This window comes from Phacochoerus africanus, chromosome 11, assembly GCF_016906955.1.
Source record: "Phacochoerus africanus isolate WHEZ1 chromosome 11, ROS_Pafr_v1, whole genome shotgun sequence".
NCBI lineage: Eukaryota > Metazoa > Chordata > Mammalia > Artiodactyla > Suidae > Phacochoerus > Phacochoerus africanus.
Window position 1 is genome coordinate 84,861,979 of NC_062554.1, and position 18,582 is coordinate 84,880,560.

The 18,582-nt window shown below is 37.8% G+C and overlaps 1 protein-coding gene across 1 annotated transcript in view; it reads right to left on the reverse strand.

Annotated features, from left to right (window-relative positions):
• The window catches only part of CRPPA (CDP-L-ribitol pyrophosphorylase A), a 301,491-nt gene that overhangs the window by 152,309 nt on the left and 130,600 nt on the right, over window positions 1-18,582 (reverse strand). The window contains exon 6 of the mRNA XM_047753666.1: window positions 8,653-8,747. Within this exon, the coding sequence (XP_047609622.1) occupies window positions 8,653-8,747 (95 nt within the window). The remainder of the gene's footprint in view (window positions 1-8,652; window positions 8,748-18,582) is intronic.

Below are 18,582 nucleotides of genomic sequence, written 5' to 3' on the forward strand. Positions count from 1 at the left end.
AACCTTGAGGGCATAAGGAAAAATAAACCAGGTACCAGAGACAGCCTCAACAAAACCAAGGCATGCCTTTCAACCAAGAAAACAAATGATTTTCGGTTATATCCTGCTTGTCATTTGTGGTTACATAAAACAATAATTAAATTATGCGCTCCAGGAAACAGGAAGGGGTGGATAAGCAAAACACAAGAAAAATCCCCTATAGCCCCTATTTGTTCAGATTATAGATCAGCATTCTTTAGGAGCTTCATTCCTTTTATTTTATTTAGGAATGAAAACTGGATTGAAGACACTTGCGATTTTAGGGTTACTGTGATAGACAAAAACATTAAATACTTCCTGCCTTCTTTTGTAGAATTTTACTTTTAAGCGACAGCAGCCAATGTAATCTTTTTATATATGTAAATGGGATCGTGGCATTTTCAGCTACAGTCTTCTAACATTTCATTTCGCCTCTAGGACAAAATGTAAGTAATAGTAGTGGTCACAGTAGTAGGGAAGGTGGCAGTAGTCCCAGTACACCTAACACAGCCTACAAGGCTACATTTCTACGCTCACCTCCCACCAGTCCACCTCCTCTCTAGGCCTAAACGTCTGATTTCAGCACCCTTGCATGAAGTTCTGTGCCTTTCCTTCACACACAGGTCCTTCTGTATTTCTGATTTTATAGCTAACTCCTGATTCCCAGTTTAGCCTTAAATAAATGCCACATCTGCCAAGAGATTCTCACTTACTGCCTTCTACTCCCAACTGAAATCATTTTGAGGACTCTTTTACATAAGCTCAGTTTACTTTCTCCTTAGAATCATTATCCCAATCTGTAATTAAACTTTTCTTTTACATTATATATTTTATATATTTGTTTACTGCTTCATCCTCAACTGGGTAGCATGCTCCTTGAAGACAGGGAATCATACTTGCTTAGTTCATCTGCTGAAATCTAGTGACTAAATCTTGATAGCCATTTAATATTGGGTAAATACACTAGTGAATTAAGGAACTAATCAAAGACTGACCTTCCCCCTTAGAGATCCCTTACTGTTCTCGGCACAGTATATAACATTAGCTATTTTTCAACATTTGTTGAGAGTTGGGAACCAAAGGAAGAGGTCTCTTCCATCACTGTCTATGACCCTGATGCATCTTCTGGAGACCTGTCTCAAAGTAGGTGGGTTCTGTCAAGTATTTCAATCTCCTTAAAGGAATCAAAGTAGGAATCTAACAAGCCTAATAATGAAGTTTTGAGGTTTTTTTTTTTTTCTTTTTACGGCCACAGCTGCAGCATATGGAAGTTCCCAGGCTAGGGGTCAAATTAGAGTTGGCAGTTTACACCACAGACATAGCCACACCAGATCCAAGCTGCATCTGAGACCTACATGGCAGCTTGTGGCAACGCAGGATCCTTAACCCACAGAGAGAGGCCATGGATCGAACCTGCATCCCAACAGAGAGTAGTTGGGTTCTTAACCTGCTGAGCCAGGAACTCCTGAAATTTAAGTATGAGTGAAATGTGCACATGTATGGAGGGTGGGAGAAATCTCCTCTACCCAATTAACTCATTTCACTTTTTTGCAGCCTCTTCCATTTATTTGGTGTGCATTATTAAAGATATACAGTTCACCACTAAGGTATGTCCCAAATCTAGCACAGGTAGTTGTAAGAAGCATGCTCAACTTCTTCCTTCAGTTTCATCAGGAAACATTCTTTTTACACCAGTAAAACAATTCTCCCATTGTTTGTTGAGCAGCTCCACACCCACATGGATCTGCCCTACAGGTGCCTTGATTTCAATAGCATTGGCTTCAACCTTTTCATATGTTTTCAAAATGAAACAAAAGCTCTAAGAGGTTAAAAAAAAATTAGAATATGTGGAATTTTGCATTTGTCTCTAAGTTATGGGCTGAAAAATGCTGCAAGATAAACACGCCCTTATAAAAGGAGAGAAAAATTATAGAAAACTAGGTAATTCCTTTCCCAAAGCAACTTCTGACAAGCCTTCTTTCAAACTCAAAATTCTTTTATCTCACCTTTTTCTTAGAGAAATATTCAGTAGCAGAAATCATAATGAATCAAATTAACGCCTACATTCAATGAGTTATATAATCTTAGGCAAATTATCAAGCCATAAGGTTTCCCTATTTCTATTTATAAAATGAGAGGGAAAGTCACATGTTTATTTTAAAGGATTAAGGTACATAACTCTGTTTCTGGAACATAGACGGCACTCCCTAATTGTTAGTGTTGTGTATGAGAGAAAACATGTATATGAGAGAAAACATTCCGACAAACCCTTGGATGGTTTAACAGTTTTCAGGCAGATTTAGCATTAATGAACGCCATCTCCTTTGAAGGTCAATCAAGATGGTCTGACTCAGTTAACAGGACATACAAAGTTCAGCTTTACAAGTTCTACCTTCAGGGAGGCTCATTTCTTCTAAAATTCACCTTATATTCCGTATGTCTCTTCAGACTATACAACAAGTTACCTAGGGTTATACTATGAACTGATCGACATAAAATTCTAAACAAATTGGTCATTAATTCTTTCTGTGGCTGGAATCTGAAAATTTAATAGGCTGGTTTATATTGAATAAAATTACATTTAATTCAGGAGATTATATGCATTCCTTGGTGAGAGTACATCCTCAGGCTGCTGGTTTTGGCCAGTTAGCTCTCCTTGTCCATTGTTGATTCCAAGACTATTCAGAACGTTCTGTTCAACTCTGGTATTTTTCAGGCACTTCCACTTATTTGACTATAATTATATTATAGTCCAGATGGAATTATAGTTTGCATGGATGATGATCTCAATGAACAAATTTCAGGTGCAGTAAAGCAAATTTCTAATATTCAGAGAAGACTCAGGTCTATACACAGTACTGCCTCACACACCATAGGAAACTCAGATGCCATGTTAAAGGGCATTTTCTTTTTTTCAACTCAGTAATAAATTTTGAGATAGCAACAGTTTGTGATAAGGAAACTCTAAAACACACCCATCAACGATACTCATGCTTCCCAGTATTGAAAACCTTGCATAATTCCCTCCTCTTGAGTGTGGGTTGGACACACTCACTTTGCTTCAAATGAATGGAACATGAAAGAAGTGATGGGATATCACTTCTTAGATTGAATACTGTGCCTTCAATCCTACATGCCTTGTGGTAAGGCAGCCCTATGGAGAAACCCACATGGCAACAACCACGGACGCTTGGGAGTGAAATCCACTTCTCTATCAAGTCTTCAGATGAGACTGCAGCCTCAGCCTACAGAGGACAGCTTGAGTCTAATCAAATAGAAGACCTTGACCCAAGGGTACCTGGCTAAACTGTGCCTAGATTCCTAACCCACAGAAAGATTGAGACAGTAAGTATTTGTTACTTAAGGTCACTAATTTGGGAGTAACCTGTTATGCAGCAAGCATAGCACAATACATAATACAATGTTCAACTTAGTAATAACAGGTCATGATTATTTATCCATTTATTTCTTAATTCAGCATTCAATACATGTTCCCCTTTTATCAAGACCACACCATGCTTTGGAAAGACCTCACATGGGGCTGTATAGCATCCTGCGTAACACAAGAGAGGGGTACATCAACTAGGCTTCAGGGAAAAAAATAAGCAGGAAAAGCTCCCTAGGGAAAATGACATGGGGGAAGGGGGTTGGAAGTAAGAAAGTCCTATCACATTTGATAAACTGCAAACTCTTGGCCTGAAGACTGCAGTTAGAGAAAGTAGGGCTTTTTGGGTACCCCAGGTAAAAGGACAGATTTTGGAGTCGTATGAATGCAAGTTCATCTTCATGTCTCAGTTTTTCTCTTTCACAGCAATGCTAACAAAAACAGTTTAAACCTCCCCTCTGTGCCTCAGTTCATTCATCTGGAAAAAAATGATAATAACATTTCAAAAGATTAAGAGCATTTGCTATGGTACCTTGCACAAATTAAGTGCTGAAAATGACCGGCAACTATTACTGCTCTCTTTTATTTTTACTAGTAGTATCAGTAATGCAAGAGATCTTATAACACATGGCAAGCAATTTTTATCTTAATTTATAAGTGATGGAAAGCTAACAAACAGATCTGATGGGAAATAACATTGTAAGATAAACTATTTAGAACAATCATTCTAACAGCCACATAAAGTACAGATGTGAAAGGGATAAGATTGCAGGCTGGAGGTCAGTTAACAGACTGTTGCAAAAATCCAGACAAAGTCAAGGTACTTAGATAGTGGCAGCTGTAATGAAGAGAAAAGTATACATTGGAATAATAATGAGGTAGAGTTTAAATGTTTTGCAACTTGATTTGCTCTTGGAGTGAAATAGAAAATGAGTCAAACCTTATGTGAGGTTTAGGGAACTAGGTAAATGACATATTTTCATAGACTGAAATCCTAGCAGATGGAAAAGGACTGGCTGGAATAAGAATTTGTGAATGTGATGTATCATTGACATTTAAAGGACTTCTGACGGAATTTACAGATCTGAAATGCATGACAGTGAATAATTACACACAGGGCTAGAGAGTATTTTGTGTCCCTAGCAAATAAAATATATGAAGCCATCAGCATGTTTTTTAAAGAAGTCCACCCACCTATGTACAAAAATCTAAAAATCCTCAAAAAAGTCTTGAATCCTGCAAAAGAAACTTTTTAGAATAAAAGGCCAAAAATGAAAAAGGATGGTCAGAAACACAAGATGTTACAGAATCCACTGGATGAGATTCCTTCTAGAAAGAAAAGTATGAGACAAGAGCCAAGCAGTGCAATGAATCAAGTAAAGGCTGATAAACGTCTTGTGAATTTCCCACAAGGAGGTCACTGAGGACCTCACTGAGAGCAGTTCCTGTGGAAAGCTGGGGCTTAAGTCAGAATGCAGTGGACTGAGAAATGAGAAGATGTTATTCTAAAGAACTTTGGCTATAAGGTAACCTTGAGTTTAGGACTGCTTTTTTGTTCCTGTTTTAATGGAAGGAACATGTCCCTGTTGAAATGTTGACTAAAGTGCAGGAAGGTAAGGAGAAATAGCTCACGAGAGGAAATAATAAGCTGCCTACAGATGCAGGATTCTTTCTAAAGGTTAGTGCCAGGGAAGACAGGGATACTCCCATGTGGGAGTATAAACTCTGAAGTCAAAGACAAGACCATATCTAAGAGCAGAGGTAAAACTGGTAAGTTTAGATGAGTGGTTCTCAACTGGAGCATGACTTTGTCCCCCTCCCCCCAACCCAGGAAACGTTTAGCAATGTCTGGAGACATTTTGTTTGCTACGACTAGGGGTTATAAAATTGTCACCTAGTGGGTAGAAGACAGGGATGCTAAATGGTGTACTAGGCACAAGACAGTCCCTCACAACATTTAGTCCACAACGCCAGTAGTGCCAAGATTAAGAAACCCCAGTTAGACATTTAAGGAGTGTGGAAGAGGTTTAAAATATCCACTGAGGAGAATGGGAAGCTGACTATGTTTAAAACAAACATATGCTTGTTTTAAAATATTCAGTGCCCACTGGGAATGAAGACCAGTATTTTTTAATGCCAATAACCCATACTGTTGCATAATTTTCTCCAGAAGTATTAAGACTGAAAAGAGGCTCAGAGAAGTGAAAAGGTGAACTGATAACATGAATAAGGTTTTACTTATGGGTTCAACAGAAGGACAAGGGAATTGAAGACATTGGTACAAGTTCCAGGATCCACTGAAGTGATGGATCATGAAATCTAAGGAAAGAATAGTGTGAAACAAAAAGCTAAAAGAAAGAGAAGACAGGAAAAAGAGTTTCCTATAAAATTTAAATATGTGCAGTCTGAGTAATTTAGTGAAAGATAAAATACTGTGGTCAGAAGTTAAGAAATAGCCTCAGCATTTATTTTTCAGTAACGTTAAGATGATGGCAATATCCAAACTGAGACCAATGGGTAGGAAGATGAAATGGACTAAAAACAATGGTCACTAGAAATAAGAAGAACAGGATCTGAGAAGCTAGGGAAGTGGAAAAAAAGCCATACAATACCAGTTATATAGCATTATGTGCACCCCTAAATTCCACATAGTTTCATTACGTAAAACATGAACAAACAGACAAACAAACAGAAACTGTTCCTAAAACACAGTAAGGAGACCAGCAGGGGGAGGTCTCACACCCTGTGACTATAGCAGAGCCCAGTGGGAAGTAGAAACACCTCTCCTCCAAAGAACTCAGCCAATGGAAAGCCATGGGCTATCTATTGACTCTAGCCCTCCCATTTCCTTTTCCCTTCTATAAAAGAGCTCTTCCCTTGCTGTGGGGGGACCTGCCAGTGGCAAAGCATGGTTGGAGACCCCAAATTTCAATTCTCTGCGAATTCTGAATAAACCTATCTTTGCTGAAGAAATATCTGGCAGTCTATTTGTTTTAGATCAAGAATCACTAAACATATACAGGAAAAGTAGCAACAAAAATAATTTTAACAAAAAAGTCTCTTTGTAGGATCTAATATTAGGAAGATCAAGGATTTAGTTGCACAGGATCCAACAGTTCAGTGCTCAGCAATAGTACAGAACCAACTCTCCAAACTTAAGGTCAGCGTTCCCATTATGGCGCAGCGGAAACGAATCCGACTAGTAACAATGAGGTTGCAGGTTTAATTCCTGGCCAAGCTCAGGGGTTAAGGATCCAGGGTTGCTGTGAGCTGTGGTATAGGTCGCAGACACAGCTGGGATCTCACGTTGCTGTAGCTCTGACTTGACACCTAGCCTGGAAACCTCCATATGTCACGTGTGCAGCCCTAAAAAAGCAAAAATAAATAAATAAATAAACAAACCTATGGTTGATGGCCAAAGTTCCAGTAACATTCTTTCAGAGTCCAGTCTTAGTACCTTCTACACTGAATGGATAAAGCATGAATGAAATTTTCCAAGAGTAGAAGACTACTGTTCAGGCAAAATGCAGATCAGGCAATAGGAAACTATCTACACTAAAATATCCTACAGCGGTGAAATTAGAGCATCGAACTTAGGAACAGTTACTTAACAGGTGGATTTGAGAAAGAAAGCAAGGAGCGAGGTGCTAAAATTTCTGACAATCGAGGAGTAATACCCAGGAAGTCTAGGATAAAAGCAACACGGAAAGGTAGACTATAGTATAACCTTTACACCCAAGAGACAGCTGATTTCTGATCAGCTTTGGATTGCTTCCCCAAATGCTACAGGTAGAATTTAGCACTGATGCCCATGAAAACCACCTCTGGGAAAACGTTAAAAAAAATGAGGTTCCAGGAGTTCCCGTCGTGGCGCAGTGTTTAACGAATCTGACTAGGAACCATGAGGTTGCGGGTTCGATCCCTGCCCTTGCTCAGTGGGTTAAGGATCCGGCGTTGCTGTGAGCTGTGGTGTAGGTTGCAGACACGGCTTGGATCCCACGTTGCTGTGGCTGTGGCGTAGGTTAGCAGCTACAGCTCCAACTGGACCGCTAGCCTGGGAGTCTCCATATGCCACAGGAGCAGCCCTTGAAATGGCAAAAAGACAAAAAAAAAAAAAAAAGAGGTTCCAGAACTTATCTCAGAGAAGATTCACTAAATGCTTACACTCCAGGAATCTATATATTTAATAGCTCATGTATCTAACACAGGACTAAAGTGTGGGAACTAGCAGTACTACTACTTAGCTGTTACACCTCCATCTCAACTCATCAAGTTTATTACAGTCCCCATTCACTGAAAACTTATGGTACGGCAGATGCTTTTCCATGCATATTCAAAACATTTGTTAATTTCAACTTTCCAAACAACTTTTCAATGCAGAGGTTATAAACATTTTCAATTTAAGATAAGGAAATGAGGCGATAAAGCAGACATCTGAGCACCGGCATCTGACATCAGAGCCTGCTCTTTACTGTGCTATTGTGATAAAACTAGCATACTAAAATAAACTTTTCCCATCTGCTTCTAACTAAAAGTATATCACGTATGTTGTCAAAAAGTCATCACAGGTTGATCACAAACCCAGGCAGTTGCACATTTTGATAAAAACATAATAAAATCAGTTTGGCAAGCAAAACATTTCAAAACACTGAACTATCACACAAATAATGAATGCTCTTAGGGGTTAAGTAGTAAATAATTTCTATATACCTCCTCTTACAACTTCTTCCATTTCCTGAGTAAGCCCTAGTAGTAAATATGAAGTTAGCTTGGACATCGATCAGTTCATAAAGGGGGGGAGGGGCAAGAAACATACATTCTCCTCTTCAGTGTCACATTTATCCTTTCTCTTTTTTATCCTCTTATTAATCTACTTCTTCATATATTCAAAAAACTTTAATAAGCATCAACCACGTGCTGGGCACTGTGGCTCTTAAGTGTCTACCTCACACAGGGGACCATGTGCACCAGATGAGCCTTTCTCAAGAAGTCATACTGACGCTGAATTTTTTAAAGGAGAAATAGAACTCAGAGGATGAATGTGGGGAGGAAATTCAGAAGAGGAATGAAGAAGGGGAAGAGATTGTATTTCAAGCCAAAAGTATTAGCAAAACAAAGGACTTCATTAAGGCAAAATAAGAAAACTAGATTTAAAGAATTTTTATACCTTCTCAGGAAAGCTATCTTTAAACCATCAAAATCTGTGGCAATCTAATACAATTTATCCAACTGGATCTTTGAATACTTACATTTAATTCATTTTTTAGCATTTCTTCAAGACGATGACCTACATGTTCTTCATCTTCTGTGTCCATAACTACACAAATCTGCTGTGAAATTCTTTCTGAGATAAAAAGAAAAAAAAAATTTAAGTTTCAAACAGAATATAGAACAAAGCCCGAGTAGGCATAAATCTCTACTTATACGCTGTTCGCAACTATTGAACAAGAAGAAGAAGGTTTCTGTTTTGGGTCAAGTGGAGTGACTTGGACTACACACTGACAGGTCCGTGACTCACTGATCATCCGAGCCTGGAAAGCCCCGTGTTTTATAGGTGGGTAACCAGAACATTATGTGAGCAATAGAAATAAGAGATCTTAGGATCTTCAGATACATTTGATAGGGAATAACTGGAGATGACAGGTCTTTGACTCAAGAATTCAATCTTTCCATATTTATAAGGCACCTCCAGGAATCTGACAGAAGCCCATCTCCCAGGCAGATCTGCTTGTTAGGCCATAAGAGGTCTCTTGTGTACAGCTCACTGTGCCCCCTGGTGCCCTAGCTACCATGTACTGCATTTTCCTTGGCATTCCTTTAGGTCCAGTCAATTCAGTACAGTTAAATTGCTGCCTAACTATTACCACAAAAAGTGAAAATAGCCAAAAAGAGATTTTCTTCTAATTTGGAAGTCTTGAGAAGATAAAATTTAAAATCTCAAGCTATATGACACAATGGTATTCACTTTTTTAAACCCTGGATGCACTCTCCCAAAACATGTGCAGTCCTCCTTTACAGAGAACAGATCTGAAATACTAAGAAATGCTGGCAATTAAGACAACATTTCATGGTATTACATCATGGATTTTTTTTTAAAGCCTAATTTTAAATAGGAGTCCCAAAGCAAAAGATTGTTTAATTTTTGACCCAACTGTTCCTTACACTGGCAACTCCATATAACAGGGTCTCTTTAAATACTGTTCTGGCAACAATTAATGATTCTGCCAAACAAAGCTGAGGAGGACCAATCCATTAAAATAATTTCACAAATTAATGGTATTCCTATTCCTACGTACCTCCCACTTATCAAGAATATTTTATGTTCCGAGACATATTTTATATCAATGCCAATTCTCATGATGACCCCGCAAACAGTATTATTGTGAATCTATGTGAGAGTCAGGAAACTTGATTTCAGAGAAATAAAGTAACTTGGCTAAGATCACAGGGTTATGAGTAGAAGAAGAATTCAAATCCAAAAAAATTAGGCTTACAAAAACACAGCTATTCTCTGGTACTGAAATGGAAAGAAAAAGACATTGGACATGAATTGAACATCAAGCATTTTCATATCGAAGTCCTAATGCTTCATAGTCATTACCCCATTTAATGCCTCAAAATAAGTATGTAGTATTAGACAAGTTTTGTAATTCCTGTTTTTACTCACAAGGTACTTAAATCTAGGTCTTTCCAAAGCTTGTGCCTTTGCTGTTATGCTGTATACCTTATAATAATTTCTGTAAAACAATGTGACACATTCTTCACTCTTATATATCCCCCCAATTCAAGAAAACTAATATAAGCATAGTAATTCAAGTGTTCTGAGATTACACTTTGAATCTGGACACAAATCTGCTATAATTTTTATATTATCTTAAAATCACTTCATCTTTTTTAGGACTTTGTTCACTTATCACTAAGGTTCCTAACAACTTGAAAATGTCTATAATTTTAAGTTACATGATTCCAATAAAATTAAACTATTGCTGTATACCTGAAACAAACACATCATTATAAATCAATTATACTCAAAAACATTTTTTTAATTGGGTTAAATATAACTAAGAACAAATGAATGGTTCAGACAGTAAGTGCTATGGAATATCATTGTGACTAGAAAATTGGATGCCAAGATTAGAGAAATCTGTGTATTAAAAATGATTAAGGACCTCACTCTTGAAAGGTAAGTTTTGCTTAGGAGCAGAGGCATGGGCCTTTGAGAGTAATTAAGAAGAAAAAAAAACTGTAATGTATTGAGGTAGAAAGAGTATAAGCACAAAATTATTGTGACAAGAAACAAGGTTAGTACTGAAAAAAAAACAATGAATGCTTTAGCAGTGAATTGTGAACAGGAATACTCAGTGAAGCCAGTACATGAGGATCCCATGCTGTCTTGACTACTGAAGCATCCTGAGAGCTTTAGATCAGAAGGTTAACAATCATAATAGATGGAGCTTTTGCCAACAAATTTAATCCCAATGCATGTATTGTTTTCTCTCAAGTATTTGTAAAAATTTGTTTTCGTAATGTCCCAGCAAAAATCCAATTATATTTCCAAATGTTTCTCACAAGCACAGCAAAAACATTATAAGAAAAAATTTTATGTAAATACAAATAATTTAATACATACACAATTACAATGACAGCATCACAATAATTCTGCTTAATTTAAAAATACATAAAAATATTTTTAAACATTATATTTAGACTTTCCTTCCTTGTGTCACCATGTATCCTTTATAGAATTCCAAGTTCTGTCAAATGTAAATCAATAAATTAAAACTGACATTATCATCCTCCTCCAATAATGAAGTAGGTTGGCCCTTGACCAGTATGGGTTTGAACTGTGTGGGGTTCACTTACACATAGATTTTTAAAATAGGAAATAGTACAGTACTACACAACCCACAGTTGGTTGAACTCACAGATAGGGAAGGCTGACTATAAATTATATGTCTTTTTTCAATTTTGTGGAGGGTCAGTGCCTCTAACACCTGTGTTGCCAAAAGGTTAACTTTATAAATAAAGTGAATTAACTCAAAATGTTATTTGGCATTAATTTTATGCCATATGTGAGCTATTCTCAAATAGAAAGTTTTTGTTTGGTAATCTTTACATTACCACGTAAATTTTATTAAAAATTTTCACAAAAGCACCTGCATTTAAGATAAAAAAAGACATCTTTAAATCAGCAAGCCTTCCAATTATGAACATATTCCTCCATCAAGCTCTTCGTTTTCTCATTGTTTTATAGCCTCCAATAGAGTCCTTTTGCAGTTTTTGTTAGATTTATTTCTAAAAAAGTTGATCTATTGTAAATGATATTTTTTAGTTTCATTTCTGTTGGTTAACATACAAAAATATATTAAGATTTTTATACAGTCCTCATAGTAACTTTTCTAAACTACTTATTAATTCTAAGGATAAGTTCTAAGTCTACAGAGATGCTCTTCTTTCATTTCTAATAATAATTACTTGAGCTTTCACTATTTTTCATGATCACTTTTGCCAAGGTTATATCCATTTCGTTAACATTTTAAAAAGACAGTCTTGTCAATTCTCTTTTATGGCTGTTTTATAACTCAGGAATATTTATTTTCTTCAATATTTTCTTTCTACTATTACTTTAGATTTAGTTCACTGTTCTTTTTTAATTTCTTAAAAAGGTGCTTAAATTGTGGACTTCCTGCTTTTTCTCTATTCTAATACAGTCGACACTTCACCAACAGAGGTTTCAACTTTGAGGCTACACATACACATGAATTTTTTTCAATAAATATATGCTACAGTACTACATGATCCATGACTGGTTAAATCTGCAGAAAAGAAGCCCAACTGTAAAGTTATCCACCAATTTCCCACTGTGGGGAGGGCTGCCACTCCAATCCATGTGTTGTTCAAGAGTCAACACTTAAGGCTCTAAATTTTCCTCTAATAATATTTTTATCTACATATCAACTGTGCTATTTTCATTCAGTTTACATTATTTCATTTTCAATTTAAAAGATTTCATTCAGTTTTTCTCACTTCATTTTCCATCGTGATTTCTCAACTGATTTATGGGTTAAAATTTTATTGTTTTTATTACACTACTATTATTGTGCCACAAATTTCCATAAACTTAGCAGTGTAAAACATCCACTGACTTGTTCACAACTCTATAAATCAGGTAAGAAAGAGAGTGCACCCGAGCATGCAAGAGGGCTTGCAAGGCATACACATACAGAAATGATAAAGCAAATGAGGTAAAATGTAAATGACTGGTGAATTGATGAGCTAAGTAAAAGAGAGATCAAAGTTATACATATTATTCTTGCATATTTTCAGTTTGAAAGTGTATCAAAATTCAAAAATATCAATCACCTCAAAAACAAGATACAATTTTAAAAAATACACACACACACACATAAACAGAAGGAGACTTTAAAATTCATATCTCGGAGTTCCTATCATGGCTCAGTGGTTAGCGAATCCGACTAGGAACACTGAGGTTGCAGGTTCAATCCCTGGCCTCACTCAGTGGGTTAAGGATCCAGCGTTGCCCTGAGCTGCGGTGTAGGTCACAGACGCAGCTCAGATCCTGCATTGCTGTGGCTGTGGCATAGGCTGGCAGTTATAGCTCCGATTAGACCCCTAGCCTGGGAACATCCATATTCTGTGGGAGTGGCCCTAGAAAAGGCAAAAAAGACAAAAAATAAATATAAAAAAATAAAAATTTCATCTCTCTAAAATTCTAATTATGTGAAGTGATGGATGTGTTACTTAACCTTATTGTGATAATCATTTCACAATATATATGCGTATCCTTAAATTGCACAACTTAAGCTTACACAATGTTTTATGTCGATTATATCTCAAAGCTGGATAAATTCATCTCTCTATTCATTAAAGATCAACTGAGCAAAACATAAGGACTAGATTCAAGAAAATGTAACATAATGATAAATGAAATGAATCTTTTATCATGTTGGTTTCTATATTATTTGCTGACCTCTTGTAATTCCCAATTATTTGTATTCTACACAGAGGTCTGTGCCAGACTGGAGACTTTTTTATAGGGTCTACAAGTCCATATCAATATTACTTTCTACTAACTATGATAAATTTTCTATCTAGGTATAATCATTTAAAATCGAAAATAGGTTCAACTAGTTCACAACTGTGGCTGCACTTAAGAATCAACCCTTGGTATCTCTTTAACTTTTACTATTTTTTAAATGCATATGTTTTCAACTCAAGATCTCACTTGTATTTTCTCAACTCCAGAAATGATACTTAGGTTTAGCCAGATTGAAAATTTCTCCTTACTCACTGCACTGATTTTCTACAATGTGAGGTTTATAAAGGGCTTCTCAATCTAAAAAATATACATATTACCTAGTATAGCTAGTAAACGCCCATAAAATAGTGTAAATCTTTTTCACTATACTACACTTGGAGATAATTTTTCAGTTTTTTTCTAATTTCCATATTGTGGCAATTGGAGGATGATAAGTTTAGTGGAAAAAATGTGTTGGATTACTCATGTCCCTTTGATATTTCAGGTTTGAAACTATTAGAAATTCAGGAGACGAGGCAAGATGGTGGAAGAATAGGGGGACAAGTTCGCCCTCTTCCACAAACACAACAAAAAAAACACATCTACGCATAAAACGACTCACACAGAACAACAACTGAATGCTGGCAGAAGAGCTTAAACCTCCAAAAACGGCAAGAATCTCTTGACATAACTGGGTAAAACAAGAGAAAAGAGGAGAGAGAGAGAAGGGCAACCAGGACAGGATTGGCACTCCCTAGAGGGAACTGTGAAGGAGAAAGGGAACCCACACCCTGGAAAGTCACCTAACCAACAGAAAGATCAATAGAGACTTTTTTCCAGACTCCGAGAAAAGTGCAGCAGCAGGTCTGAGATATAAAAAGCAGAGTGAGAGCCGCACAGATCATCTGAACCACTGGCACAGACACCAAAAACCGAGACACTTGGGTGGGGGTTGGGCACTAAGACCTAGGCCCTGGAATTTAGTAACTGGGAGTTGGCTGTGGTTGGTGGTGTGGAGACAGCCTGAGGGATTAGGAAATGGTGCGCTGTGGGTAGAGGGAGCAATAGGCTAAGGCCTGGGGAGTGAAAAGCCACAACAGAGGGAACCCAGGAGAAGGTCTGGACCCGCAGGAGAGACAAGGTGCCAGTGTTGGGGAGGGAAGAGGAGAAGGGGTGGCCACCATAGAATACTCCTTGTGCCCCAGCATGAGTGCTTGCCCACCAGCAAGCAGAGAGCAGAGCTTCCCAGGGCATCTCCCCCCTCCCCTACCCCGCACATGCCTGGCCAGAAGCCACCTGCCATCCCAGCAGACTGGCCTCACCAACCTCAGGAAGCCATCCACCACTGCAGCTTTCCCCAGCCCAGCCTGCCTACACACAGGAAGCGCCCCACTCCTGGGGAGCAAGCCACCCAGCACCCATCACCCTCGGGAAGAGCTCTGTGGTCCGGGAGTGCCAGGACAAGCACTGCCCAGCCATAGGAATTACAACTATACCTCTAAGCACCCGCCAGTTCCACCCACACTTGGGAAGTGCTCCTTTGCCTCTGAGCAAGCTGGTTAGCCCCGCTCATCCTGGGGAAGCGCTACACTCCTACAGAGCAAGCCTCCCAGCACCGTCAGCCCTTAGGAAGAACTCAGCGGCTGAGGAGCACCAGGGTAAGCCCTTCCCAGCCTACACTGCAGCACACACCTTCCAGTCCCGCCAGCCCTCAGGAAGTACTCCTTTGCCTCAGAGCCAGCCCCCGAGGCCTGCCCACCCTTGGGAAGTGCTGTACTTCCACTGAGAAAGCCACCCAGCACCATCCGCCCTTGGAAAGAGCTCTGCGGCCCAGGAGCACCAGGGCAAGCCCTGCCTGGCCATGGAAAGTGCGCCTTCACCACGAAAAAGAAAAACACTAGCAAGATGAAGAAGCTCGGAAACCATTCCCAGTTAAAGCAACAGGACAACTACCTAAAGCAGTCCACAATGAAACAGACCTCTGCAATCTGACAGAATTGGAGTTCAAAAGGGAGAGAGTGAAAATACTGAAGGAATTGAGAATACGAACAGTAATGCAGACTCCCTCACAAAGGAATTAGAAAATATAAGGAGAAGCCAAGAAAAACTAGAAAATTCATTTGCAGAGATACAAATGGAGCTAAAGGCAGTAAAAACCAGAATGAATAATGCAAAGGAATGAATAAGTGACATGGAAGGTAGAATAATGGAAATCACCCAAACAGGACAGCAGACAGAAAACCAAATGAAAAAACATGAAAGCAATATAATATAAGAGACCTACGGGATAATATAAAGCAGGCCAATCTATGCATAATAGGAATTCCAAAAGGAGAAGAAAGAGAAAAGGGGATTGAAAATATATTTGAAGAAATTATCACTGGAAACTTTCCAAATCTAAAGGATACTGATTTCCAGATACAGGAAGCACAGAGGACCTCAAACAAGTTGAACCCAAAAAGACCCACAGCAAGACATATTATAATAAAAATGGCAAAAGTTAATGATAAAGAGAGGAACCTAAAGGCAGCAAGAGAAAAGCAAAGTGTCACTTACAAGGGAACCCCCAATAAGGCTATCAGCTGATTTCTCTAGAAGCTCTACCGGCCAGGAGGGAATAGCAAGAGATATTCAAAGCACAGAAAGGAAAAAATATGCAACCTACAATACTCTGTCCAGCAAGAATAGCATTTAAAATAGAAGGGGAAATAAATAATTTCTCCAACAAACAAAAGCTAAAAGAATATAGCAATACAAAACCCATTCTAAAAGAAATATTGAAAGGGCTTCTCCAAATTAAAAAAAAAAAAAGGAAGATCTAGGATGGAGGAAACCACAATCAGAGAGCAGTCAAATAAGCCAACATACAGATGTAATCATGAAGATGTTTAAAATAAAATACAATTTAAAAAAAAGACATCAAAATCATAAAACGTGGGCAAGGGAAGTAAGGAAATGAATAGATTCTTTTCTTTTTTCTTTTTTTAAATTTTACTATGGTAATGAAGTGTTTGAACCTACAGGACTATCAGGCTAAAACACACAATAATAAGAAGGAGTTAACAAACTTAAAAAACAGGGCAAGCACAAATCAAAACCAAACCTTATATTCACAAAAAATGAAAAGTACTCAAGCAGAAAATAATTGGAGACCATCCAACCAAAAAAAGAAAGAATGGAGAACCATAGAATCAACTGGAAAATGAGGTTTAAAATGGCAGTTAATAAACATCTATCAATTATCACCTTAAATGTCAATGGACTGAATGCTCCAATCAAAAGACACAGAGTGACAGATTCGATAAAAAAGCAAAAGCCTTCAATCTGCTGCCTACAAGAAACTCACCTTAGGACAAAGAACACACATAGACTGAAAGTGAGGGGATGGGAAAAGATATTTCATGCCAATGGACAAGACAAGAAAGCAGGAGTAGCAATGCTCATATCAGAAAAAATAGACTTTAAAATGAAAAAAAGAAAGACAAAGAAGGACACTATTTAATGGTTAAAGGATCCATTCAAGAAGAGGATATTACAACTGTTAACATATATGCCCCAAATATAGGAACACCCAGATACATACAACAAATATTAACAGACATAAAGGGAGAAATTGATGGGAATACAATCATAGTAGTAGACCTTAATACCCCCCTCACATCAATGGACAGATCCTCTAGACAGAAAACCAATAAAGCAACAGAGATACTAAAGGAAACAATAGAAAAGTTAGACTTAATTGACATCTTCAGGACACTACATCCAAAAAAATCAGAATACGCATTCTTCTCAAGTGCGCATGGCACATTCTCAAAAATTGACCACATATGGGGGCACAAAGATAACCTCAACAAATTTAAGAATACAGAAATTATTTCAAGTATCTTCTCTAACCACAATGGCATGAAACTAGAAATAAACCACAGGAAAAGAAATGAGAAAAAACCTACTGCATGGAGACGAAACAACATGCTACTAAAAAACCAATGGGTCAATGAGGAAATCAAGAAGGAAATTAAAAACTACCTTGAAGCAAATGATAATGAAGACACAACCGCTCAAAATCTATGGGATGCTGCGAAAGCAGTGCTCAGAGGGAAATTTATTGCAATACAGGCCTTTCTCAAAAAAGAAGAAAGATCCCAAATGGACAATTTAACCCTCCACCTAAATGAATTAGGAAAAGAAGAACAAAAAAGGCCTAAAGTCAGCAGAAGGAAGGAAATTATAAAGATCAAAGAAGTAATCAATAAAATAGAGACTCAAAAAACAATAGAGAAAATTAATAAAACCAAGAGCTGGTTCTTTGAAAAGGTGAACAAAATGGACAAACCCCTGGCCAGACTCACTCAAAAGAGGAGAGAAAGAACCCAAAGAACCAAAATTAGAAATGAAAAAGGAGAAATCACAACGGATACAGCAGAAATACAACAAACCATAAGAGAATACTATGAACAACTCTACGGCAACTAGTTTGACAATCTGGAAGAAACGGACAATTTTCTAGAATCTTACAGCCTGCCAAAACTGAATCAAGTAGAAACAGACCAACTGAACAGACCGATCACTAGAAATGAAATTGAAGAGGTCATAAAATCACTCCCTACAAATAAAAGTCCAGGACCAGATGGCTTCACAGGTGAATTTCATCAACCATATAAAGAGGAATTGGTGCCCATCCTCCTGAAACTCTTTCCAAAGGTTGAAGAAGAAGGAATACTCCCAAAGACATTCTGTGATGCCACCATCACCCTCATTCCAAAACCAGACAGAGATACCACCAAAAAAGAAAACTATCGCCCAATATCATTGATGAATATAGATGCAAAAATTCTCAACAAAATCTTAGCCAACCGAATCCAACAACATACCAAAAAAATTATACACCATGACCAGGTGGGGTTCATCCCAGGTTCACAAGGATGGTTCAGCATTCGCAAATCAATCAGCATCATACACCACATTAACAAAAGAAAAGTCAAAAATCATATGATCACCTCAATAGACGCAGAAAAAGCATTTGACAAAGTCCAACATCCATTCATGCTACTACAAAACCAATGGGTCAATGAGGAAGTCAAGAAAGAAATTAAAAAATACCTCAAGACAAATGATATATGAAGACTCAACCTCTCAAAAT